Genomic DNA, 27,386 nt, shown 5'->3' on the forward strand with positions numbered 1-27,386 from the left:
ATAGACAGAAAACTGTACTTGAAAAATAATTAAATAAAAAAATTGGAAAAAAATAAAATAAAATAAAACAATAATAATATACACCTAGCCCCATAGCCAAATTAGGTAGTTTTATCAAAGGCGTAAATTAAAATTTGCATGTTAATCATTTAATACACTGAAACAAACCAAGAGTATAGTTCAAGTATCACAGTTACCTTTTCTGCTCAGGTGGGTTTTCCATTTTTCTTGTACTAGTCACACACAATTTGGAATTCCTTTAGCATTACCTAATTCCTCTGACCAAGACCCATTTCTCTGGACACCCATCTCCTTGTTGCCACATAAATCTCAGTCCTATTGGTTTCCTTCTCTTTCCTAAGTGTTCCTTGTTTACCAATGACTAACTCTGTTGTGTTTTTCTTCCTTTGAAATCTTTTTTTCTCCCAGAGAACTACTTTTTAAATAATATTACTTTTAGGTTATTAGACCACTTTAAAAATTTCTTCATAAATGATTAAAAACAAAATTTTGCTGAGTTTTGATTTCCTAGTGTCTTTCCACGAGAAAGAGAGAGGTAATTTTTGGTCTATCTTTTCCGTCTGGTTGCCCATCTCTCCCAAGCAAAGTTATGCCAGGGCTGGCCAAGTCTTTGAAGGCATAAACACACACTCCTGTTCGTTCTTCTAAAGTGAACCACCACGTTCCAAATATCTACCAACATATTCCCGAAGGAGACGGCACCCTGCACACATTCTTGGTTTATGGTGTGGCCACGGCCCCTTGGGGTCCTTCACAGGGCTCCCAGGTCGCTTTGTGGTTGCATTGCCCACTGTTAGAAACAGCAAAGTCCTGCACAACGGTCCCAAACACAGCACATTCTTAGAACAGGACAAAGCCCCAGTGAATCACTTTCACATTTGGGAGTGACAGTTTTTCCTGACAACCATGCGGGAATTTGTGTTACTGCCATTTGTGGAAAGGGGAAACTGAGGCAAGGAAGTTTATCAACTTTCTCATGACATAAAAAAGCTTCCAGGCCAGATCTGTCCTGGGATCACTCATGCATGCTGCAGTTTTATAGTTAAACATTGGGAAACATATTTTACTTTACATAAAGCTTTACAAAAAGCAGCCCGAGAAGAATACTTTCTCGGAGATAACTCTGACTTGTCAATTTGTGAAACTGCAGAGGCAAAAATGGACATTACAGAGCATCCGATTCCAGCCCCACCTTTTGAGGACTGAAGCTCAGGAAATTTCACTTGTTTTAGCCCCAGGGCAAGCAAGCTGAGCCGAGGGCCCAGGTTCCTTAATTTTCAGGCTATTAATGCTCCTCCTACCACATCACTCAACTTTAAGATGCATTTCTATAATACAACAAACATTCGTTAGTCACAGACCTCGAACCCTCTGCCCTACAGACTGTTCGGCCTGCCTTTTCCTATCTTTAAGACTTGGGCTCTCCCAGGAAGGGACTGAAAGTAATCAGGTCCTGCTCTGCTACCTTTCACGCCTCACAGTTACCTGGGAAGCTGTGCAGAGCATCTTCATTCTCCAGAATGCCTCTCTGTTTGGTCGCCTGCAGCTCACTTTTGGATTTCCAAACCAGCTTGACCATCCTGATCATCTCGGGCAAGTCCCAGGGCAGCGGCCCCTGCTGGCACCCCGGCCGGCTGCCCAGGGAGGAGGGCAGCGCACCTTGTGGGGCTGTCCACCTTCTGCCTAGCTCTGCCGAGTGGAAATAGCGCTCGAGCACAGGCATTCTGCCCTGTTCCCCCAAACAGGAGGTAGGGCTGCTGCCGCGGCGGCTGCAGCTACCAGAGGGGAAATTCTTCCCAGGCACGGGAAGGAGAACCCCCGTGAAATCCTCTCCAGCTTTGGAAATGCAAGCCTCCGCCAGCCTGGCACAGCCACCCTGTCCCTCCAGTCCCTCCACAAACACTGACAGCGACAGCGATTCACTTCCCAAGGTTTCTCACTGGTGAGAACTGATATTGTACTCCTTCCTTAGAGATAGAATGCATTTTTTTCCCCTTCTCTCCCCGGCACTGACTTCACAGCACTTAATTAATCCCAGGCTACAGCTGGAACGACAGCAGGGGAAAAAGCTATCGAGGTCTTAGCGTTTGCTTTTCCTCTTCTTCTGATTTATTTGTTCTCAGTTCTCTTTTGGTGCTTGTCAAAGTCTTGCCGAGTGGCTTGTTTAGCGTTAAGGACTTCAGGCAAAGAAGTGGGTTACCCTTTACCAGCTTCTCAGAGGGGTCCCCCAGAGGCCAGTTATTCAGGGTGTCAGGTAAGGAGTCACCCCCGCGGGTGCAGGAAGCAGCAAAGCTTCCCTGGCTCTAGTCCTGCAAACTTCAAGGAGCTCTCACAAAACTGAGCACCCGCAGAACCAATTTGCAGCTGCTTCTCTCTGGAAGGCCTGGCTGGGGGCCACCTGCCCGTCCACTCTGCTCTGCAGGGATGAGGGTTTTCAGAAGGCTCTCACGTTGATCCTCAGCGCCACAGTTCACAGGCCGCCCTTCTCCGTATCCCTCCCCCTTTGCTGTCATTCAGTTCTCAGCAAGCTTAACTGAGTTTTGGCCTATTAGTCAAATCCGTTTGTAACCTCAGCTGCCCTCAGTGGGAAGGGAAATAACATTGAATCACATTCCAAAGCCAACTCCAAAAGAAGTAAACTAGGGAAGTATCAAGATTCTCATGCAAACGTGCCGGTAAGGTGGCATCTTCTGAACACATAGTTTAGGATTGTTAAAGACCTGTTACAGAAGGAAGTAATAATGACAATTTTAAAAGATATTCACGGGGGCATAAATGACAGTGAAAAGAAAAGAGAGTGTTGAAGATTCCCTTTCCAGAGACAGAGCATGTGGACTTAATATTTGGGTCACTAACAGCTGTGCCCCCACTGAGAGTGGTTCAGTTGGGGACGATCGTGGGTCACACGTCTTGGGGTCTTGTGTCCCTCCGCTCAGAGCTGGAGGCTCTAACCTTGGGAGTCAGACTCCATACAATAAAGGGGACACCCCTTGTAGCTTGTGTGAAAGGCCTTGGACATAAATGAAAGTGGGGTGGTATTGTATTTGGCACTTTTGCTGCAAATTGGGTTTGTGGGAACAATTTGAACTTGAACATTCATGTGGATAGCTCCTGTTTTCTTGGGGGCCATCATCGCAACAATTCTGTCTTTCTCTGCATTGCAAAAGGCTTTATTTTGCTTGGCAGTTTATTTTGCTGATGTTATTTTGCTGATGTACAATCTGTCACTCCTGCTCTATGTTTCTGTCGGGGCTGGTTTGTCATACAATCATTTGCTGTTTCTTCAGAGGAGGGAGGAGGAGACTTGGGGGAGAGGAGGAAGGCCACTGGAGGGTGTACTTGATTTTCACTGCCCTCATCTCAGTTTTTAAAAGTTGAAACAAGCAAAGGCTACTGTAATTTTGTTGTCATTATTATTCCTCTAAAACCAGGGTTAATAAGTCTAGTTTTTCACACAGAATTAAGTGGCTTTTCTTTTTTCTCCAGATGAAAAAGTATATGAGCAAACCTATTAATAGACAAAGTAGGGTTGGTGTAACTTTGAGGGTGTAAAACAGTAAGAGATTACAATAGTAGTGACCTTGAAGACACTACTGCTTATGAACTTATTTATTAAAATATTAATCAGACAGCTCTTCCTATCAGGACCAGATATTCATATAACCCAATTAAAGAATAATCACTGATCCGCGTATAGGGAAGGTATGCCTTTAAAAATTTCCCTCTTTGTGAAAAGATGAAAGGAGTTAAGCATCTGTCTGGTGCTTCTACCACTTTGGACAACCTTTCCAGTACTTATCTTACCTTTCTATCAGAGTGGGAGCATTACGCCTCTCCAGAATCCAGACTGTTTTATTAAACAGGCACATGTAGGCTGTTGTACTCTATTAGCATATTTCCTGAATAATGTCTTAAACTCACTCCTCACTCACAAACTTCCTTGACATAACAACTGAAGAGTTTCCTAAGTGTTTGACTATTTTTATTTTTTGTTCAGTTTCTTTCTTTCTTTTTTTTTTTGCAATAGTACTTAGCATCAGGATATCCTGACCCTTGGAACAAAGGGGTTAAAGAACAAAGAAAACAAATATATGATATGATATGTCACATACACTAATATATTAAGCATACAACTCTTCATTGCCCATTGCTTCAAGAGTAACATTTTTAAAAAAATCCAAGCATGTGAGTTTCCACTGTAGTCGCTATATTGTTTTACATGTTTCCTTGTAAAAAAAAAATCTTAGAAAAGTTGCAAATTGTTGGGTCACTGAATGTGAATACTTCCTACTGGAGATGAGTTAGGGCCAAGGAAACACTATTTTAAATTTTCATTCCCAAAGAGGAAGTTACTTCGTTTGAAGATGTGAAAACTGAAAATGTTGTACAATTAAAAAAATTTCCCCAATATGGGATTCTCTTTATCCAAGGGTAGAAGTGCAAAAATACCACAAGAAAGGTCATTCTCATGGTATTTCTGGCTCACGTAGAAACAGGAAGTACAGGAAATCTTGCGAGAAAGCTTGGCTCGAGATTTTTGGCTCAACTGCAGGCTCAGGAGATTGGGACAAGTTGACAAGATGCTCGCATTTGTTGGACTAAAATCACTGAACCACACAAATTCTCTAAAAGGCGATTCTATTACATTTTGTAGCTAGCATTGCACAGCCTGTGAGCTCTTTTGTCTTCTAGAGAGTTACTTTAGAAGAGCATGCCTGTAAACCCGTGATTTTAACCTTACTCGCTGGGCATTATTCACCTTGGGGAAGTATCTATCTGTAGCCAGAAGTCTGAACCACTGGGTTGGGGAGGAGGTTCTGTACCCAGAGAGGTCAGGAGCAAAGAGGACTCATCTGTGTGGCATGTAATGGTTCTCACAAATCATAATATCCACAATTAATGTGCTACAGATAGGACATTTTAATATGGACTTTCAAAGTAACCTCATTTTCCCCTAGACATTGTGAGTCAACCTAACATCCCAATAAAAGGAAATAAATTAGTTCTTGTGTGAAAGAAATGTAATGAGAACTAACAAAGCCAAACAGTTTGTTCCAATGGATACCTCATTCTATCAAAAATACTTTGCTGTGTGTTTGCAGCTATAAAGGAAAGAACTGATAACCACAATATACAGTATGTAGTCAAGAAAAAATAGTCAAAAACATACACACAGTAGTTCCTTGAATAATGTCATTAGTCCATTAGTCCTCTCTGGGTCACGTTCAATGTTGATGAGATTATGAGATTCCCTAAGATCCCTATAAAATCTTGTTCATATCAATTAGCCTATGGTAAAAATTTGTTTTGTTATATGTAATTTTGCTTAAAGTTGCAGAACCCACTGACATTCAGTGAGGATTTACTGTAATTGATTTAGAACCTGAATTATTTTGAAGACTTTGTGGTGTTCTGGGGGCTATGTAAAATCATGTAGACTTATGGGTATTCTAGTCTCCAGGCAGATAAGTCCTTATTATATTTGATTTAAAAATAAAGTATTTACAGTATTAAATATTTCTAAACATTCTAGAGAATGTACACTTAAAAATACACCCTTAGAAACACATATTCATTTCAATTTCCTATTACTTTAAGCTTATCAATAGATTCTCACAAAACTTCATTTTAATGAAAGTCTCATAAATATTTTGAAAGTACTTTATACTCTTATTAACTCCCACCCCCTCTCTATCTTTAAAGAAAAATTTGAAACTATTGAGGGACTTTATTTATTTTGTCCTGGCCTTTCCTCTCTCCATCAATTCAAATATAGATGTGTAAACACACACACACACTCACAAATACAAACACTCATGACCACTCTGGCTTCACAAATGTAATGCAAATGAAATGCAGAATGAGCAAGAAAGGAAAAACGGGTCTTTCAACTTTGTTTAATGTGGTCTAAGTAGAAGAAGCTTGAACAATTTACAGTATCCTTCAGGAGAAATAGAAGTGTAATAACTTTCACCTTAACTAGTCTCAGGGAAGAATGCCAGCAAGTAGGGAAAGGACTTGGTCCTCAGATTGACCATACAAGGCAGCACATGTCTCCACTGTCATGTGGCAAGGCAGGAGAGGAGGTGGGGCAAGATGAGGGAAGATGAGGTGGGGGAAGTAGAAGGGGTTGTGCTGACAGATTCATAGTTTGATTTTACTATGGGTGTCTCAAGTATAACCAATCATTCTCTTATTCACTCTGTAAATATGTGTTAATAGCGAGACCAGCGGCAAAGGGAGTAGAACATCTTGTGTCAGCCCCTGGGTGCTTTTTCAGGCACTGGCACCTGCCTGGCTTCCCCCACCTATATTCTGGTTTTCATGGTGAGTTACCACTTCTTGTTTGACTTTTCTTCGTGCATTTAAAGAGAGAAAGAGATGAGGGTTTTAGTTGACATGAGACCTCTATCCTGGCTCTCACATCTTGGCTAATGCTCAGTTCACTTCCTCTGACAGTTCACCTACAACAACAAATCCGATAAGAAAGGGGCTGAGAAAAAAATCCTGGAAGAATGGATGGGTGAACTTTCTCCCCAGCACCCCTCCTTCTTGCTGGGGAAAACCCATCCATAAAAGAAGACATTGTGGCATGGTAAACCAAAACAAAATCAGCCAACCCGCCAACCTGCCCTTCCCCTAACCTCTATTCCCTCCATTACCAAACTCCTGATGCTTTGCTGTGTGATGGTGGCATTCTTTGGTGAAAACTTTTCTAAGGTTTCATAACTTACTCCTGAGTGTGAAAGGCTGTGAGTGGTGATAGAGCACACTTTCCATAATCTCATATGCGGGTGTGTCAGCTTCAGAAAAAATAGCTACAACAATGAAATCTCCAAAGTAGCCCTCAAAAGCTACTTATTTTAAGGTTACAAGAACTACGAACTCACCACTGAGCTTTGCCTCAAACTTGGCGACTTGTCTACTAATGGGCATGGTGGCAATAACCACTTTATCCATCATGCTCAGATCTTATAAGAATAAAATAAAATTAAAATGCAAGATCCATTTGTAAAACTGTAATGTGCTTTAAAACCTTTAAATCACTATTTTTAAGCTATAAGAAATCATAATCAACAACTTGTCTAAACTTAAATTTTCACTATACTTTCCTAGGATCTATTAAAAAACTGAAAAGCCAAAGCCTTGCACCTTGAAATCTGCAGTCCCCGTGAAGATGCACGAGTAGAAAAAAATCAATGACAAGGGACTTAGAGAGCGAGAGAGTATTAAAGAGTGGCCCAATGGGACAGATAATGAGGGATTTGATGGTGTAAAGTTGGGGTAGGTAAAGTAGAAGAAATCATTAAAGTGTGGATGAAAATAGATAAATAAGAACAAAGTATGTGCTAAAGAAGTAGGTCAATAGGATAAACACTCAGAGTACCTGTGTTTTGAGGGTGTGGAAACAGCCCGTGAATTGTATCTGGGGAGTGAGTTTGCCCGATCTTTACCATGGGTTACTTAGCACATCAGTTAATACTGTACAAGTTGACTTGATTGGGAATTTTAACTTTGGTCCACAGTGACTAAAGGGTTATGCTTGGCGTTCAGGAGTGGAACAGCACGTGTCCCACGCTGTGGTAGTGAACACGTGTCTTCAGGCTTCCCACTGGACTAATTTCCTTAGACAAACTTATGTGGGCCTGTTCTTTTTTTTTTTTTTTTGCTTGGTAGAGTCTGTATTCCTCAAACATTCTTACAAGTTTGAGTGCTACTAGGTGATTTCCACTTACTTGATGTGCTTTAAAAAGAAGTACAGTGTAAAACCAATTATAATGTTTAAAAAGTGGCTTAAACAAGGTCTGAAGTGTGTTTCTACTTTTTTTGCAAGTGAGATGTATGAGTTCTGGAAGCTTTCATGGAGGTTGGAGGGGAGATTACCCAGACATTCTCGACAAGTGCTGGGAAATGCCCGAATGACACTGCTTTCCTCTTACTATAAACAAAATAAACTAGACAACTAACTTATATAGAAAGATTATCAATATAAACAACATAAAAGAAAAGTGGGAAGATGGTAAGGATGAAGTCTAAAAGGATCTTTTGTTCACCTTGGCATTCTTTTTGTTTATGTTTATGGATTTCACAGTCAAGTTGGAACAAGGAAATTTTAACTGGTACATGTGTAGGGATTATATCCTACTGCCTCTTCAAAATATTCTTTATTTTCCCTTCTTCCTTTCACTTATTACCTTCTGGTGATGACACATTACATACCTATGCCTCAAGGTATCTCTCATATGCTATTCTAGAGCCATACATCTCGGATGTTAGCGTGCATAGAAACCACCTGGAGATCTGTAGAATCGAATAGAGCAGGTCTGGGTGGGGACCTAAGACTTTGCATTTCTATCAAGCTCCCTGGGCTTGACGAGGCTGCTGGTGGTGGATATGCTCTGAGTGTTGAAGTGAGAGGACTGCCATGTGGCAGATATTGTCTGCCCTTCCACATCAGTTATTTATGAAATAAAATGCAGCAAAAGTCCTATTCTTTATAGGAACAAATATGAGGACAATCAACATTGGATCGGGTCCAATAGTCTCCACTGGACACAATCAATCAAAACCAGAAGGTAAGAGCATGGGCTGTGTCATTTGAACCATGGTTAGTTTTAAAATTTTGTTTCATTAATTTCTCTTCCCTTATGCATTAACTTTAAGATAAGGTTGAGTATCAAATATAAGCCACTGTGATAAATAATATACATGTATAGGATAGAGCCTTAACTTCAAAACCAAATGTCTATCTTTGAAAGTCTTATCTCACCAAATGTTAAACAAAATTTACTTCAGCCAATTTCTCCATCCCTCCCCCTTCCCAGCACGTGGTTGTGCTCCTTTGCTATTGTCAGAATGACTGGGAGACAGGCAGGGCTCTGAGGCTTTGATTTCCATCATCAGAGATACGCTCACCAAGACCTGCTCCTTCATTTGATTTACTGAAGCTCTATGTAAAGAAGGTTTCGGAGGGAGCCCAGTATAATCTTTCCCACTGTGCTATTCCAGGCACGAAGGAATGGTGGCCAGATGACTACACAAACTGAAGATGGAAAAAAGAATATAGGCCCTCACGATGCTCTAGCCATGAGGCTGCTGACTCAGAGAAGTGCATTGCAATGTCGCCACCTCAGTGAAACGCAAAACAAAACACAAAAGATAGATAAAATAAACTCTGCCACAAGCTGCTCTCTTTATCAGATATTCCCTGGGATTCACTCAGCCCCACAGTATTTGTGGGAAAGTGAGGTCAGAAGCAAGAGGCGTGTGAATCAACAGGAAGACAAGTGTAATCAAGAGCATGAGGCTAGAACCCTACCACATTTATACAATTAAAAATTTGTACACTTAACTACATAGGAACACTTAGAATAAATGGAAGCATCTGCTGGTAATTGGAAACATAGTTTGCTGAGTTTTTTTTCTCTGTTGTGTTTCTTGGTTCTTTCTAAGGCTAAGTGCTTTGCTCTGGTGACAGACACCTATATTTCTTGTCTTCCTCTGGAGTAACTAAAAAAATAAAGATAAGGAACCTGGAAACTATTGGATTTAAAACCAATATAACTCCTGGTTATTACTTTAGATAATTTCAGAGACTGTTTTTCTCTGTGATGGCAGAAGAATCAAGGATGAAAAGTAAAGGGGAGGCCATTTAACAGGTAGTGAGTAAACCATACACAAGACACTTTCAGTGTAGCGCACGCAGCACAGGGATTCCCACCGAAGCCCTGCCCCCATGGTTTTGGTATTGAGTGTTGTTAGAAGAATAACAACACACCTGGTTCTAGAGCACACCCTCTTACATGCTATTCTACCTGTGTGGTTAGGGTGTTGTAAAAAACCATAGCAATTTTGCTTGATTCACAATTGTAACTATATCTGTCCATGTCATAAATATTTATGTGGGGCAAGGCAAAAGGAAAGAAAAACTAATTATGAACCCATGGCACCTATTTTTATAGCTGTTCTTCAGGTCAGATTCACTGCCACTGTGGTCATGACTATTACTACCACGACTGGACTTCAGATCTTTGCCACGACCTTCACCTAGGAAGTCTTGAAGAGAGTTTTGCTCTCTCCACGTGACCAGAGAGAAAGTACACAGAACACATACATTTTTTAAAAAAAGGATGAATGTCTGGTATCCCTTCAGTGATGGGGTGGCTTCTTCAAATCAGACCCTCCATTTCTAAAAGAATTCTATTCCCTACGAAAAGTGACTTAACCGACCCATACCATCACTTGTGAATAGAGCCATTCAGGGTAATGATGGCAGATCATCGCAGTGGTTTCTAGGTTTTTTAAACAGACTTGCAGCAGCAATCTGCTGTCTTTGACCTAAAGTTTTGGGCCTGAAGAACCAGGGAATGATGACATGGAAATGGTGAATGGAGTCCACAAGATTTATTCAAGACATTGGACAGATATTTTCCTTTTGGAACCATTTGGCAAGGCTGATTACAATACCACAATGCCAGCTGCATCTGTGTTTTCTAAACAGCTTGTCCAGAAATGGAAATAAAGAAGAGTCTTGAGTGTTAAGTAAATAACTTGGGTCACTGTTTGCATTGACAGTACGTGTGGGAAATTGAGATCTGGCCCCCAGCTGACTCCTGTCCTGGGGTAGCAGCTCAGAGATGAAGCTGAGGACAGCCACGTCTCCAGGGGAGCAGGCATCCCTCCAGGGGACCGGGTATCCTCTGCTTTCAGCCTCTTCCTTTCTTTGGTTTTACCTCCTCAAGGTAAAGGTGGTTACCTCGTCATTTACATTCACAGTCCTTCTACTAAAGAAATGTAAATCTTTACATTTCACCTTCTTTATTTAGTACCTTCTTTTTTAAAGGTGTTACAAAGGGATAGGAGGGCTTTGCTCTTCAGAAATGTCCTTAAGGAAAGGAAAGTATACACCCGGGTATTCCTGTCCCCAGTGAGAGCTGACCAATGACTTCATTCACTTGTTTAGAATAACAGTAACTGCTCTAAATCTCTGCCTGACTAAATCCAACTAAGTCTAATTATTCCATTTGTTCTTCCACACATATCAGACATATAATTGATGCCTTGTTTCATTCATCATTTGTCTTTAAGTTTATCATGCACGTAATTCTATATTTCATTTTTATGGTATTAGATCATAAGAATACAGGTATTTGTTCCTTTGATAGCTTCCTTAGAGCACCCCCCAACGTGGTCTAGGTTACAGCGAATGCTGAAATGGCACTCTTCCGTGCGTGGTAAAATACGGAGTGGGCTCTGTGTGGGATAGCCACAGCATTTTGGGGGAAACCACAGAAGGGATAAGTTGGCATTGCAAAATCAAGTACTCCTTCTGACCTAAACCATATACTGGTTTTCTTCAAATTATTGAAGAGTTAGAACTTTTCCCCCATCACCATGGTTGGTAAAGTCACTTTTGCCCTAAGAGTACAAATGTGGAAGAGGTTGGTGACAGAAGCCTACCTGAAGTCTCACTTGGAATTCACCCAGTTGTTGCATATTTTTTATCTCTTACCTATTGGCCAAATGTGCCTCACTAACATCTTTTTTCTTCACGTGGGCATTTCTTGGGGGAGAAGGGGTCCTTTCAGAAGTTTTGGTGACATCATTTTCAGAAGCAAAACAAAACCAAAACAACATGTATTCTCCAATAAAACCAGGGTGTTAGAAAACTAGACTGAGTGCTTGGGACAAATGAGAGGATTAAATGAGAGCATTGATGAAAAGTATTCAGAAAAAGGCCAGCCCACAGTAGGCATTCAATAACAGCCAGCTGTTATCATCTCGTCTGAATCATCCGCTCCCTTCTCCACGGAGCTGGCGCCGTCGATAACCCCTCTAGCTCTGGGTGCCATCAGCAGAACCAGAGAGTGACGTATGGAGGGGAACGGATGAAAGACGTAACAGTGAAAAAAAAAAGGGTGTGGATTTAGTGTGGAATGGTCAAGGAGATAAGGAAAAAGGTAGACAAAGATTAAAAAAAAACTAAAGAGAAAAGAAAAGAAAAAGTACGGGTTTTCACCAATAGTGATCTTGAAGGCTATTCCAAGACCCTGCAGGCCACCCCCGGGCCTCTACCTCAGTGCCAGCCCTCTGTCCCCTCTGTTCCTTGTGTTCTAACTTCTGATGTGTTTCAGATCCACTGGAAGATTCCTCAGATCCAATTCTGGAAACAAAGTGTTATTTTCTTCTAGTTTGATCTAAATAGGTAGCTGTAAACATTGAATACTACACTAGTTTCTCCCTAAATCTCTAGCAGCACATTGTAGCACAATTATTCCTATAGGAGAACTTCTTCAAAACGCCATTCTTTCTTCCCATTCCATCAAGGGATGTAGTTTCTGAGTTAGCAAATGTGTGTCACCTGCAGGTCAGTCCCTTAGGGCACTGCAGGAAACATGCTCCTGGCTGGTGCATAAGATACTCCCGAAAACTCCTTTACCTCTTCAGGTTCAGAAACATCCTTCAGGACATAAAAACAATAGTTTTCTGAATAATACCCCTATACACTGAAAAAAGTAAAGCAACTTCCAAAAGTTTTTTATTCTGGGGGGACCATGGGATGGCTCCTATAATGAAAGAACTCAGAGGTTTCTTGTGACTATGTGAGCTGATTGCTGTATGGAAAGAGATTGCAGAAGCTGGAGTGGGGTCACAGGGAGAGGATGGCTTTCTTCTCCGCCAACAGGGCACTGGGATTGGGAAGAAAAGGTGCTCTGTTCAAGGGGCAGCTGGAAATCATTCTTATGGAGCCGGTCTGAGCCCCTCTGTGGAAAAGTGGAGAAGGGGCGTTGGTGAAGTTAGTGTGGTGTGCGACTGAGGTACAACTTGGGAGATTTGGTGGCCACTGTCCTATAGTAAGGGCTTAGACACAATGGTTCTAGGCACTGACTTCTCTCTCTAGGATTCTGCTCAGTACATACAGGCAAGATTCCAGGTTGGGAGTTGTAAAATGTCTCTGAGTTTATCAGACCTGGCAAGACCCTGCTCATGCTGGTATCTTCTGCACTGGGAGATGAGCCTGGACCAAGAGTGTCATTACTGCTATACCATTGCTTAGAGCAGATCATTCATCAGATGCAGGGGATACCTGTTCAATGAATGAATGACCATGCACCCCTTGAGTGGTGTCATAGGCATGTAAAAGCAGATCCATAATTAAGAAAAAAAAAAGCAGGAGCCTCATAATGACCTGATGGAAGCTCAGCCAGTGTGGTACTGGACTAGCGAATAGCTGGTTGGAGCAAAAGGTTTCAGAGTCCCTTGGCAGAAGGGTGAAATGGGTGAGCAAGCTGATTTGTTTATGTTACCACCCTGTTTCTCTCTCTCCTTTTTGTACTCTCTCTGGTTTCCATCTCTAAGAACTTAGTTATTAGAAACTTAATAAAAAATAGTGCCTTGCAGTTTCTCTCACCCTCTCAGCCAGTGCTTCCTCACGGGGCAAGTAAATCTGATCCCAGGAGGAACTCAGTCACTCTCACCCACCCAAAGCCTTGGGCCAACTTTGAGGGAAGGGTCACCATTTTGTAGGTAGCCCCCACCACACTGCTGGGTCAGGGTAGGCAGGTCACCCCTTGTGATACCTGAAGAGTGGTGGCCTCTACCTCCTGCACTGAGGGTATCACTGCACATGGTCAAGGCAATGGGAAAAGGGATCACTCTGCCTCTTCAGGAGCCAAGATGAGGAAAATCAACAACAAGGCCCAAAGGATGGAACTGCTGGGGACAAAAGTTACTACACATTAATAATTGGTCTTTGCAGAAACAGTAGTAAATGCTTAAGCATGAAAGAGAGATGAGATCTCTTGACTCTAGATGACAAATATTTTTCTGGTAGACTCAGAGACAGTATTTTATTCTCCTTGCACTTGTCAACAGCCAAGGCAGAACAATGAATTTAGCAGCACAAAGCAACACATGGTGAGCATCTTCTGTGAGCCAGGCACTGGTCTAGGCTCGAGGCAGAATTTGAACAAGTCAGAATTTATATTCCAGTGAGGAGAGCCACAAAGCAAACATATGAGTAAGCACACAAATACGTCAACAGGAAAATACTCAGCAGTTCTAAGTGCTATAATAAACAAAAGTAAGTAAGTAATCAATACAATTGTGGCCACGGGGCTGTTTTAATTAGATGGTCAGGAGAGACCTCTTGAACTAGGTAACGTTCAAACTGAAAATTAACGGCAAGAAGCCAGCAAGGCAGAGATCGGGGAAGAGGATTTTAGGCAGAAGGAACAAGGGAGGGAAAGGCCCTAAGGCAAGAACTAGTTCGATGTGTCTGAGAGATGAAGGAGCAGAGTGATGGATTCAGTGAGCAAGAAAGAGTGTGGCATGAGATGAGATTCTGGGCAGACAATGCTGGGCTCCTGTGTAGACTAGAGAGCACTTTGGATGCTTTCCAAGGGTGATAATAACCCCGTAGAAGGTCTTCAGAAGAGTGACATGACCTAATGTAGTTTTCATAAGATCACGCTGGTAACTCTGCAGGGAAGGGATTATATAGGAGCAAGAATAGAAGCAGAAATTAGCTAGCAGGCTAATAAAATTCAAGAAAATAATGATGACTTGGCTAGAGCAGTAACAGTGAGACTGAAGGAAAAAAACAGTCTTAGAAAATATTTGGGAGGTAAAAAGAGAGAAGCTGGGTGCTAGCATCCCAGTTACATATTTAGATGTGGTACTAACTGAGCATTCACTTGGATATTGAAGTTTTGGATGCCTTTCTGATATCCAAGTAGATGTCAAGTAGTAGTCTGAATAGAGGATAGGGGAAAAGTCAGCCTTTAGACATTAATTTGAGAATTATTGGCATATAGAGGTATTTAAAAAAAGAAAACAAACGTTGTGTCCAGTTTAGTTCAATTGCATGTGTCCCAAGTCATCACTTAGGGAACTAAGTAGAGCAAGAGCTGATAAGGATAAAGAAATCAGAAAGAGGAAATCCCAAAGGGAGAGGCAGACCAAAATACTGTTGTTTGAATGCAATGGTAAAATGAAGGTAGGTACAAATATTTTTTAAAAAACTATATTATGGAATAAGTAATTATGCCTTGAACAATCAGGGACAACAGAGACAAGAGGTGAACTGAAAAATAGTCATTTGATAGAAACAATTTTCTTGTGAGTTTCTTGATTTTTACATTGGTGCTTACTTATTTAGAGTCTAACAAAGTAGACGGGTTGATTACAGAAGTTTTATATAGATAAAGAAAAATGCCACACGACACTTTTTTTCTGTGAAAAGAGCAGATTGAGTTTGATCAGTAATTTCCTGCTTCAGAGAAATAGTAAGATAGGGAATCAAGAACCACAATTTGTTTTTCAATATATCTATAGTCTATATTATATTATCATAGATATTTCAATATATAAAGTGGCTTAATTTATACATATATTAATATATAGAAGCATACATACATATATAAAAGGCTAGTAGAAAAAATAAAATATTTAGCCTTGATAAGATCATGCAGACTGCCAAAAATGTTAAATTCCTAGTTTTAACTTTAGTTATATCAACTTAATGAAGTGAAGCTGTTAATGCCTATTGACAAGTGCTAATTGAATATGGTTAATAAAGAAAGGACAAACAAAGCAATTATTGGCAAATTAGTGCAGATTCTTAGATAAATTATTTCAGACCATGGTATACATTAGAGAAAATGATAAAAAGTGTGTTTGGTGGTATATATATATTTTGTGCATTTCTGGCTAGATGAGTAATAGGGTTGGTGTCAGCTCTAATAGGTATGCTTCTACAAGTTGATGGTTTTTCTCCTTTTCTTTTAGCTAGCCTAGCTGTTCACCTTCTTTATCACTTATATTCACTTGTAAAATTTTAAGAATGTGTTTTCTGGAAATTAATTTCCTATGAAATTCATCATATGAAACAATGTAATTCTTGTAAGTCACCCTGTAATTTACTAGAAGAACAATGGCTAAATAGTCTCGGAATGTCCTTAACTTTATTCACCTTACTTGGCTGAACCATTTATTCCCAGAGAAATTTAATAACATCAGAACTAGGTCAATTTTAAGAACAGTATTTTGCCTTTCCGTAGTGTTTATTTTCAGTTTTGTACTTTAAAGAATCCACTTACTAATGTCCATACTGACTCCATGAAGTGGATGCAAGCAGAGACCACATTTTTATAAAAATAGAGGCTAAGCTGGGTGGGTGCCCAGGTGATATTCCTGGGCCTATGGGGGTTGGGGGACAGGGTGTAGACATATGCAACTGAAGGCGTGGCCACAGAAACCAGTTAACACTTAGGCTAAGTCTATATATAAGAGTTGAAAAAGGCAATGTTACAAAATTTTTATAATGAGCATTTGTTTCAATATATACACTTTAAAGTACTGAAATAAATTTCAAAAAACATCAGAACGATGTTGGACTTCTTTAAGGTAATTTAAGATTTTGCATTGTTTAGCCTGGGATTACTTACAGTGAGGAGATGCCATGTTCTTTGCTTAGAGTTTTCAGAGGCTTTCATTGGGCCTTAAACAGCGTGGTGGTCCAGATACACGCCAAGTGTTGGCTTCCTTTTTCTTGACTGGGTTGGGTTTATTGGTTTTTGTATTGCTGCGGAGTTGATTGCTTTTAGTCAGCTTAGCCATCATACTCAAGCGCTAAGTTCACTATATGATAGTTCTGTGTCTACCCAAAGACCATGTAGAAGGACAAAAAATCTTCAGGTGAAGAATACAGTCACAGAATAATCACGTATTGATTCAATCTGCATGGAGCTCCCATGAAATTGGGATGTATAGTTAAGTCTGCGACAAATTGGAAATGTGTCATAGTAAAGCTCTAGAGAAAGAAACAGGTGAAGGGGAAATCAGATGTGGTTCACCTGGCCTTCATTTATGGACTTCCCAAGGACTATGGGGTGTGTTTTCCTGCAGTGTGTTGGATTCAGTCATCGTCAGCCTGGGGCTGAATATATTCTGTCCTGCCAATCACGCTAAGATTGAGATTCTTCTGGGGATCCAATGATTTGTTACAAGATACATGAAAAGCTACAGATAAAAATCAGATGACAGCTATGCCTTTTAAAATCATAAGCCACTATTTCATACAAAATTTTCCATGGTTCTTTTACCCACCACGATCATAGTCCCTAATTTCCCAGGGCTATGAAACTACTGTTGTAAAGGTATGTTGACATGTAACACACCTTACGCACTCAAACAGCATAAGGTAGGAATATTCAGGAGTTTGGGTGCTTCTAGAAAACACATTCACTTTCTTCCTGATCACACCTTTTGTTAAAATTTCTGTGGAAAATTCAAATTTGCCAACTTCTTTCTACACCGTGAAAGAACCCATTTCTGGTCCTAGCCAGCAATGTCTCAATACTGCCTGATACGAGACTTGCCTTTGGTACAACATCGATGACCCCATCAAAAATTTACATATGGCAGAAGAAAGTCCAGCAAAGCCAAAGATTAAAGTTTATGTGATTAAGCTTTTAGGATTATTAATGAAAAAAATTAATTTTGTCATAACCCATTAGCTAATACTATCAACAGATGAATATTATTTAAGCTATTTTTCTTTTTCAATGATACTTCCTATATAAGTCCCTGAGTTTAAAAAAAGTAATATTTGTGTGAAATTATGAACTGTGTGATACATGGCTGTTTTAACAACTTCACAATTTAAATGACTTTATAATGAACATCAATTATACTTCAATGACTATTTGGGTGTTTTTAGGTTATGTGCTCCTATGTTAAATGGCTCCAGGGAACACAGGCTTTTAAAAGTTTGGGGCAGCATCACACTGGTTTTCAGAAGGTGTTTTTATTGTTTTCAAGACAATTGACTTGACCTTCAGTTCTACTGCTTTGAGTCATCTAGAGGCTGTGGACGATACAACCAAGCTGGTTCAACATCCTGGAACTTCTTGCAGGTTTAGAGTTAGCTGTGGGGAACTTCTCTCAGACTGCACAAATGAGAATGCCAGCTCCTTGGTGTTTTATTTTCAGAGGTCCTTTGAGCTCACTTCTGGTTTCCCAGTTCTGTTCTGGAGGACTGAATTCCCCCAAGGCTCATCTGCCCAATACTTCGGTGGGTGTGGCGTGGTGTGGCGGGGAGGCCAGGGGCTCTGGAGCTATGTCAGTTGAAATTCTGCCCTGTCATTGTCCTGGTGTGTGACACTGGGCAAGTTACTTCACCTCCCCAAACTCAGTTTCATCATCAACAAAAAGAGAATGAATGTAAACATTCTCTACAATTATTGTGAGGATAAAATGAGGTGTGTGGTATAATAGCAGTTAATATTTATAGAGCATTTGTTATGTGCCAGGAATGTAGTTAGAATTCATAAATGGTAACTCATTTAGACATATCTGGCTTTGTGCCCTTATTAGCTGGACTTTGCACAATTAATTTACTGAAGTCCTCACACACTTATTTCAAATGTCACAGAAAATAACAAGGTAGAACGGAATGAATCAGGAAGAATCTAACAATATGCAGCCATCGGTTCATTTTACTTATATCATCTCATCTTCTAAGCCAACCTTTGAAATAGGACCTCCTTCCCTCATTGCACAGATGAGAAAATAAAAGCCCAATGAGTTTGTTCTATACTTTTGTACATAGTATTAGAAAAAGCAGAAATATAAATAGAAGAAATATAGGACAATTGAGAACTTAATTCTACAAGAGTAAACTACAACACTGACATTAATAATTGAATTAATTCCTTCTTATTTATTAGGAAATTATCAGTCATATATTTCTTTTGTAGAGTTAAAATAATATTGTATAAAAATCTTTTTCACATAGTAAGAGACAGAGATATCAAATGCATTTTATTCTGCTTAACATAGATGTTCCCGCAGATCCTTGCATGAATAAAATGCTAAATGACTTTGTTTCAATCATAATACATACTGAGGCTTGTTTTTGCTGCCAAAAGTGTTCTTGGGTTTAGAAAATTTCCTCTAGGTCATTTAGAAGTATTCCCAGAAAAGATGAAAATGCCAAAAACCTGGTCAAAATTTTTTTCAAGTACTGTACCCAGAATGGAAGGAATCTGAGAATCGAGAATATCTGGTCACAAGAAGAACAGGGGCCATGCGCATGGTGCAGACTCAGCTTTTGTCACTGTTGCATTGGGGACAATTCCCCCTCGTTTTCTTGCTCACTTCATGTATGGTGTGGCCAGCATCCTACATTCCCTTCACTCAGTTTCAATTTTGTTACTTTTTTGTCAAGAGGAAAGGCTCTTGAGAAAATTTCTGGGGGAGGTTTCCAACTTTTCAAAGAACAGGGAAAATCAGATATAGGAAATGTGTAATTGTATTTCCACCTTTAAAAAGAAGAATCATTGAGGCACTGGTTTAGTCTGTCACCTTGAATCAGAAAACGCCCCCTTCTTTTCTTTTTTTGATAGCTCACACTTACTGCACAAGCAAAAAAACACCCCCAAAACCCAAAGAACAAAAAAACAAAAAAACCCCAACCCTGACCCCTGCAGGGATCAGTATGTGTATCCTGAGGTACCAGAGATCTGACGGCTTCTGTTGTGGTTTGCTGGCTCCCAGCAGGCTTGATTCTGCAGGCTTGACTCAGGAAAAAGAATCCCATCAACTTCAAGTGAAATTGTGCCCAAGGAGGGGTTACTAATAAAAATACTGTGGAATTGGCTCCGGTGCTACTTTCGGTCTTAAAATTCTGTGTGTGGGTCTATGTGTTTGCACATGCGCTCATTTATGTGTATCTTAACTTCAACATCCACATTCAACTTAATCTTTTAGAATTCCTCGTAGCTCTAAAACAGTGGTTAAGCTTCCAGGCAAGACTCTGGCAGCAACTCTTCATATGCAACTGGTTTAACTTTCCATTGACATGCATGCAGACTCCCCAAGGTCAGATTTGGTTCTTAACTCATGGCAAAATAACAGAGGGCCAGCATGTTTTATGCATTATCACTGCAAAGAGATGAGGCCTTTGAATAGAAAAAGAAATCACCAATTTTTAATTTCATAACCTCGATTTATTTCTAGCCCTGCCTTGGTTATGCAAGTGCTGTCTGCCTTGGATGCCCCCTCTGCAAGAGAGAGATAATAATATTTGCCACCTTTGTCATTTCACAGTGGTGTTTTAAAACTAATGAACACAGGCCTGCAAATTATTTTCAGCAGGGCAAAAAGTTACACTAGGTCTGGTTAAGCTAGATACAGGTTTATAAAAACTTGCAAACTAAGAAACTAAGAACATAGTAATAAGTTATGCAATTAAAATTAATTAAAATGAATACAATATATATCATATGTATATGAGTACATGAAAAGATGTGCACATGAACTGTTCAGAATTTATTATGAAATGCTTTTATAGAAAAGATCAGAAAAAATATAATAACTACTCTATACAAGTTAATACCTGTATTGACAATGGTTATCAGAATTGGTGGTATTGTGGGTGATTTTATATTCTTCTACATAGCTTTCCTATGCATTCCAAGTTTCCTCAAATGACTGTGTAGTTCTTCCATAACAAGGAAAATAATCTCACTAAGTATTTTTATAAAAGCTAACAGAACAGGGGTAAATAATTCAGATAGAATGCAAATGTTAGCGCTTAAAAATTTTTTAGCACTCTTTTTAAAGAGTGAGTTTGGATCAGACATGAATGAAATAAATGAATCGGTCAAATTTCACGCCAGTCCTATAGTAGTTGAATTTAAACACAGTTAACAATAGGAAGAACTCAAGAGAAAACCTATCATTTAAGGAAAATGTTCAAAGTCTTTCTGTTCATGCACAAGTTTGTAGGGTGTGTTAGTGGTTAGACCTGGTCTTAGCCATTCAACCTAGCATACTGCTCAGTGTCCATTACTTTAACGTAACAGAAGACAGAAGGCAGATCCCAACAGGTAAGTTATCCTCACTCCCCATCAGTCTGTCACACTGGACACCCTTGGGTTCTTCTAACACATTACACGCTCTCTCACCTCCAGGTCTTCTCACACCCTGTTCCATTTCTCTGGAATACTACCCATGCTCCTTCACCAGGCTAACTTCTACACCTATTATAGATAACTGTTTGGTTCTCAGCTCCTCCGAAAACCACTTCTTGTTTCCCAGGCCGAGTCTGATGGCTTTCTGTGTGCTCCTGAGACTGTCCACATTCACTTTGAGGAGCACACTTTTCTTATCTATCCCCTCTGGCCTGAAAGCCACTTGAAGGCAGAATCCTTTGTGCCTGACACACAGTAAGTGTGACTCACTAGATAAGGAGAGCTGTGATTTGCCCAGTTCAACAACTGTTTCAGTCTACTGGATTCGGGAAGAAAGAGAAAGACCTCAGCCATGGCCATTGTTACTATGACTGTGTTTTTGTCCCAGAAAAGAACTGATAAAAAGAGGAAGAAAAAATTTAAAATTTATTACAAAGACATTTTAACTTATAATTTATTGTATAATTTATTTAGCAAATTTGGTATTCATAAAAAATACGTGGCCTGTTATAAGATGAGTGACTACATACAAAGAGGAATTTTAAACTAAGAAAGATGAAAAATATTTTCCCCTCTGACTTTTGTGGGTCTCCAAGGCAAGCACTGGTGTCAGTTCAACACATGTCACATCAAAGATATTATTTGTGCTGCTTCTTTGAAAAATATTCTACATCTGCAAGTCATTGGCTTTCATCTGGATCTTTTGCTGTATTAAATGTTTTATGTCTCCATTTTTCTAACTGTAGAATGGGGCTAATTTTACTCTCCATAGTGAAAACTGGTGTTGGGGAAAAGTCCATGCTAGAATATAGACTTTAGCAGCTATTAAAGTAAAAAAAAAAAAGTTTCATTTTATATGTTATTGTCAGAGTTCTCTAAGAAAAAGACTTAGATCTTTATCTTTATGGCACCTTTAACTACATCTTTCTCTATATGGACTTTCACACTCTATCTCCTCAATTTCCAGCTAGAATGATCAACGGCTGAAAACCACGGTATTGTCTAAAGGTGGCTCCCGAACGTATAAGAAAATGGAACACATTAAACACACATTCCTCACTCCCTGACCTTCCCACATCACAACTATGTATGAATAGACATATTAATAAGGTGTGTAAGTTAGAATAAAGGAAGCAGTTACTAACACCAGTCTGTCTCCATCACTCTAGGCTCAGCCTGCACCACGATCTCTGAAAGACTGTTGATTTCTCCCATTATCTAGACATTGCTGATAATGAGTAGGCGTTATGGCTTAAACTGTGAAGGCCATAACCGACACCAAGAAGAAAGGGCAAAGAGAGTTCTAGGAAAAAGGGAGGCCCGAAGGCCTCATTTTGCTGACAGTGGTCGCTCCTGAGCAATCAGGAGATGGAAAGGTGACCTGTGGGCTGGAAAGGAAGGGAGCAGCCTGTGGTGGGAGGGGAGTTAAGAGAGACATGGGGAGTGGAATATTTGTTTTATTGCCTAATTTTATTGAGGTATAATTGACATATAACATTATCTAAGTTGAAGGTATATAGCATAACAATTTGCTCTGTGTATATATTGTGCAATGGTTACCTTAATAAGTATAGGTAACACCCATCAACTCATATAGACAAGCTTCCAGTTATAAAATAAATAAGTTCTAGAAATGAAATGCAAATCACAAGGATGTAGCATATTTTAAGTAAAGGTTGGTGAAACTGAAGTCAAAGGGATTGCTCAAATGTTTTTATTTCTGGTTTCTTTTTTCTTTATTAAACTGTCACAGATGTGTCATTGGCTTGGGATCGGATCTGTCACATCATGAGAGAGACATACACAAAACAAAGACCTTAAAGTCTCATCCGAGGGAGACACATAACTATACTCTAAATCATCGTTTTCCAAGAAGTAGCTTAAATCCCCCAATCCAATGAAACCTACACTCTTAAAGGTTTTCTTTTTTTTTTAAAGCAAGACTCTGCTAAGAGATGCGCACACATCCTGTGATTCCAAGCCCAACTGCCCTGGATCATGAAGACCTGACTGAGGCTCTGTCATCAAGGCAGCCACTATCCAGGGTCAGTCTTACTCTGAAAGCAAGATGCCCCATGTTCAATATTCACTCGAGGAGGGAGGTGATTAAATCCTGGGAGCCACTGAGTACTGCCATCTGGATAACAAAGCAGCCTGACACTCTAGGGCAAATTCTATACATAGTTCTGCTGTACAGAAAAGAAGGGAAAATAAAAACCTTAGGGTTGAGTGATCTTTTGCAGAGGGAGGCTGTTAGAGATGAAAAATCACTATTAGAATGAATCTTTGTCTCCATCAACCATCTGAGGAAGTAAAACAAGCACACAAACACCAGCTTGTGATTAGGTCTGGGATGTAAGTAAAACATAAATCTCCAAGGGTGAGTGTCTTGGTAATGTTAATATCTGCCTGGAAGGTGGGCTGTTCAGAACATGGCATGGACTAGAATTCCGGTGAATGCATTTCCCTTGCAGGAGCTCACCAGGACTTTAGGGTCTCCCTTGTCAGATGTGTTTCTCTGGAGCCCGACCTCGTTTCAGCCCTGGAACCAAGACTGTGATGGCTTTCTGCCAGTCCTGACCCTGACCTCCTGTTTCTATGATCCCAGTTATGGAATCTAATTCTCCTCCCTGTGTTTAGGACCTTATTTTACTTTAACAGCTTCTTCCTCTCTTTGATTTGGCTTACCAACTAGAAACTGCCGTCAAATCCTATTAACTTTGTCAAAGTACCTGCTAAGCCTAAAATGTTTCTTCTAGGAGATAAGAAAAAAGCTAGACTGTGAACTGAAAGAATGCCAGCATCTAGAAATGGGGTTAGGTACAATGCCTAGCCATGCTCGTGTGGGTTAAAAGTCCTTCAACTCTGGCAGAGACTGTTGAAGGGTTGACATCATAAGGCAAACAAAGTTTTTATAGCTTATGAACCCAATGCTTTTTTAAATATCATTTCACGGTTTCTGAAAGTTGACAGAACTGTCTCTCAGGGTCTACATTCTCTACACCCTTCCCAAACTAGACTTAATCACAGGCGACTAATTAGCCATATTCATCTGATTCTTCTTGGTCTGAGAAGTCATCACTCCATTCTTCACTTAGGAATCTGTGATACAAAAGAACGGTGATAGGTTCACCATTTTGTTTCCTCTTCCTCAGCATATAGGAAAATTATATTTCCCAACCTCCCTTGCAGGAAATTTGAGAGCCATATTTCTGAGTTCTTTCTATTTCCTCCTCCCCCCTCCCCTCCATCCTTCCTTCTTTCTTTTCATTTACTGTTTAGGTCAGTGATAGAAAAGGAATGAGAATTGTAATATCTTAGTATCATTTACAATTAAAAAAAATTAATGGCTGTTAATTTTAAGGCAAGATTGAAACATAATATAAAAAACATAATATAAAAACATAATATCACACGCTGTTTAGTAAGATAAATAATTTGCATTATATATTTGCTTACTTAGCCTCCAGGAACCAGGCTTTCCACAGTCTACACAGATTCCTCCCCATTGGGCAGAATTCCAGCTGACGGCAGGAGGAATAAAGGCCAAACTGTCTTCACTATGCAGGCTGACCTGGAGAAACTATGCAAAGTCCTCTTCCTCCACCTCTGAATAATACTGGTATGAAATGACATGGGATTTTCCTATTAAAAAGTGATTTTAAATATATTATATAATTTAGGTCTAGCACAGTCTGATGAGGTAAAATTGCCATAGTCCATAAATAAAACATAAATTAGAGACTTGCCTAATGTCATACAACTTACAATACAAAAACAGCATGTAAGTTTTCTGACTCCATTTCCAGGGGTTTGCATTTGTTGTTTTTTTTCTGTAAAATATGATAAGTGACCCTCATAGTAAGTGAGGAGTAAAAAGATAGTATTAAAAAGGAAATAATCCCTACAATTCCCTATCCACTCACTATTGTTAACATTTACTCTTACCTTTCTAGTCTTAGTCCGATGTGTGGTGCATGTATTCTATATTATGCATACATAATAGTTAATGTACCATTTATATAATTTCGCTTTTTTCACTTAATAGTGCAAGAAAAACAGATCTTGTCATGAAAACTTTGCAAACATAATGCTTAGTGGCTGCATTATATTTCAACAGATGCTTTTATGATAATTAAATTCATCTCTTTATTCTAAGACAATAACAATCTACAAGATTGTTATTAAAGTTTTAGTTCTCATAAATAATGCTGCAGAGACAGCTCTATACAAAAAAGCTTTTTTCTGTATTTTAGGTTTTTTTCTTAGGATAGATTCTTAGTAGTGGAATTCCAGAGAAAGAACAAATTTGGTCATGTTATCTTTACCACATGAGTGACTTTCTTAGCTTATTGAAACTTTCACGTGGTCAGTAAACTACAACACAGACTAGCTCAGAAATACAAACACACACTTGGAGGCACAATGACTTCGGCTTCCTTCTGGACTGGGCTGTTAGTGTGCCAGCTCAGAGGAGTGTGCGAAGGCCCGAGTGTTCATCAGCCTTCGGAGTTGGCCACAGTCTCCTATTTCCAAAGAACTGTAATTGGAATTTAATGTGACTAATCCTCACAACACCCTCAGGCCCTAAGTGGGGACTGTTATTTCACAGAGGGGGGAACATTGAACAATATATTTACTGTGCTCTGCCCCGGGACCTTCAGATGTACTCACCTAAGTGCTGTACGGGAAGAGAATCAGGTAGGGTGGTAACTGGATGGGTTTTTCTCTCCAGTATTGGATCAAAACAACCAGGCCAAGATAAAGGCTACATTTTGGGTCAGATGGGTATATTTCTGCTGTTTAACATTCCACAAAGGGACAGAGAATGAGTTAAAGAGACGAGAGGACTCTTCTTTCAGCAACAAAGCTAGATTGTTTAAATGGGTTAAATTGACCAAGTTACAAAACGCTCCTCCTTGTCCTATATTGATAAAAATCTGCACTTTTGTCTCTATCATTTTCCTGCCCTTTGTAGTGGGAGAAAACTAATATGATATGACTTTCTCTCTTGGTTTTGGGGAGTCTGTACAATACACAATATGAAGGAAGTATAAATTGTAAAATTTGCCGGGCCATTTGAAAAGTCAAGGGGTGTGTGAATGAATGCAGATCATTTTTTGCTCAAAAATATTTATGACCTCAATAAGAGCAAGTAGCATTGCTTAATTTATCTGAATTAATAAATCGAGAAAAATCAGTTGAAAATGTTTGTTTTAAATGAGCCAATAATTATGACAAAATGTAAAGTTGTGGTTTGGGAACTGGAAAATTCTATGCTATTATATTCAATATATTTATTTAGATTTTCATATAATCTGTGTCTTCTTGGAAAGGTCCTGTATCTAAGTGTTTATCCCATCAAGTAAAGATGTTTTTCTCAGTTAAGGGTGAACTTTAAATCAGATTTATTTAACTCAGAGGAACATTTGAAAAAAAAACCTCTCTCTGTGTATGCGTGTGCCTCTTTATTTAAAGAAAGCTGAGAAATTATGTGTTAAATAACAAGTACATTTAAAAAATCCTATATAATAGGCTCTCAAACAAAACATGCTTTTAGGTTTACTTCGATTGTCTTTTCACTAATTTTTATTTTCTTGCATTCTCAATCATACCCCTGATAATTCTGTTAACTAGACTATTTCTTTATAACTCACTAAAATTGTTTCATAGTGAAAAGCCTTTACATGCGTTGTATGTGGCCATGGCTTTGAAACTGGTGTCCCTAGGCTGATGAAATTATCTCATCAGGCCAATCAGCTAATGAAAAGAGAAGGTACTTGTTTTGTACTTAACAGATTGTGGGCATGTTAGTTACCTTTAAGAACTGCACTGTGGCTACCTTTTTCTAATTGCAGGGAATACTTTTCTGTTCTTCTTAGAAAACACTGAATTTGCATTTGAACACATGGCTTTTGTTTTCCATAGTCACCTCTGAATTCACTCATTAGCAGTATCTTTTATGGCTGATTAAGCAAGAGTTAGAGATTAGTTCTGACAAAAAAAAATACACCAAAAACCCCAACAACAAATAAATAAAACCTATTTGTATCTCTTCCAGAAGTAGACCTTGAAAAAAAATCTACCTTAGAATCTTTAATACACAATTCTATTGATACCACCTGCTTCCTTTGCCTGGATTTGTCAGAGAAAGTTTCATGTTTTGGGCTGCATTTTGAAGGCCAAGTAGAAACTGAGTAGATGTGAATGTGTACGGGAGGGAGGGAGTGGCAAGGAAGAGGGTTAGCATTTGGGAAGTGGAAAGGGACAGCTAGGGGACCCACAGGCCTGAACGACCAGTGCGATCAGGGGCAGGGCGGAAAGGTTATGAAACCGTGTGAGGGGACTTGGTCTGCCTGACTACAGGATACAGGGCTGGGGTGGAGG

General features: G+C 39.6%; 1 protein-coding gene across 2 annotated transcripts in view; it reads right to left on the reverse strand.

Moving 5' to 3' along the window:
- Positions 1-27,386, reverse strand: part of PDE7B (phosphodiesterase 7B) — a 296,607-nt gene that overhangs the window by 133,549 nt on the left and 135,672 nt on the right. The window contains exon 1 of one of the 2 annotated variants that reach the window (XM_037045698.1): positions 1,507-1,949. The exons of the other annotated variant lie outside the window; for it this stretch is intronic. Coding sequence (XP_036901593.1) covers positions 1,507-1,744 — 238 coding nt within the window. The 5' untranslated portion in view covers positions 1,745-1,949. Of the gene's footprint in view, positions 1-1,506; positions 1,950-27,386 lie in introns of those variants that run through there. 2 annotated transcript variants of the gene reach the window in all.

Source organism: Sturnira hondurensis, unplaced genomic scaffold (genome assembly GCF_014824575.4).
Source record: "Sturnira hondurensis isolate 20B ecotype Veracruz unplaced genomic scaffold, ASM1482457v3 Scaffold0004474, whole genome shotgun sequence".
Lineage (NCBI taxonomy): Eukaryota > Metazoa > Chordata > Mammalia > Chiroptera > Phyllostomidae > Sturnira > Sturnira hondurensis.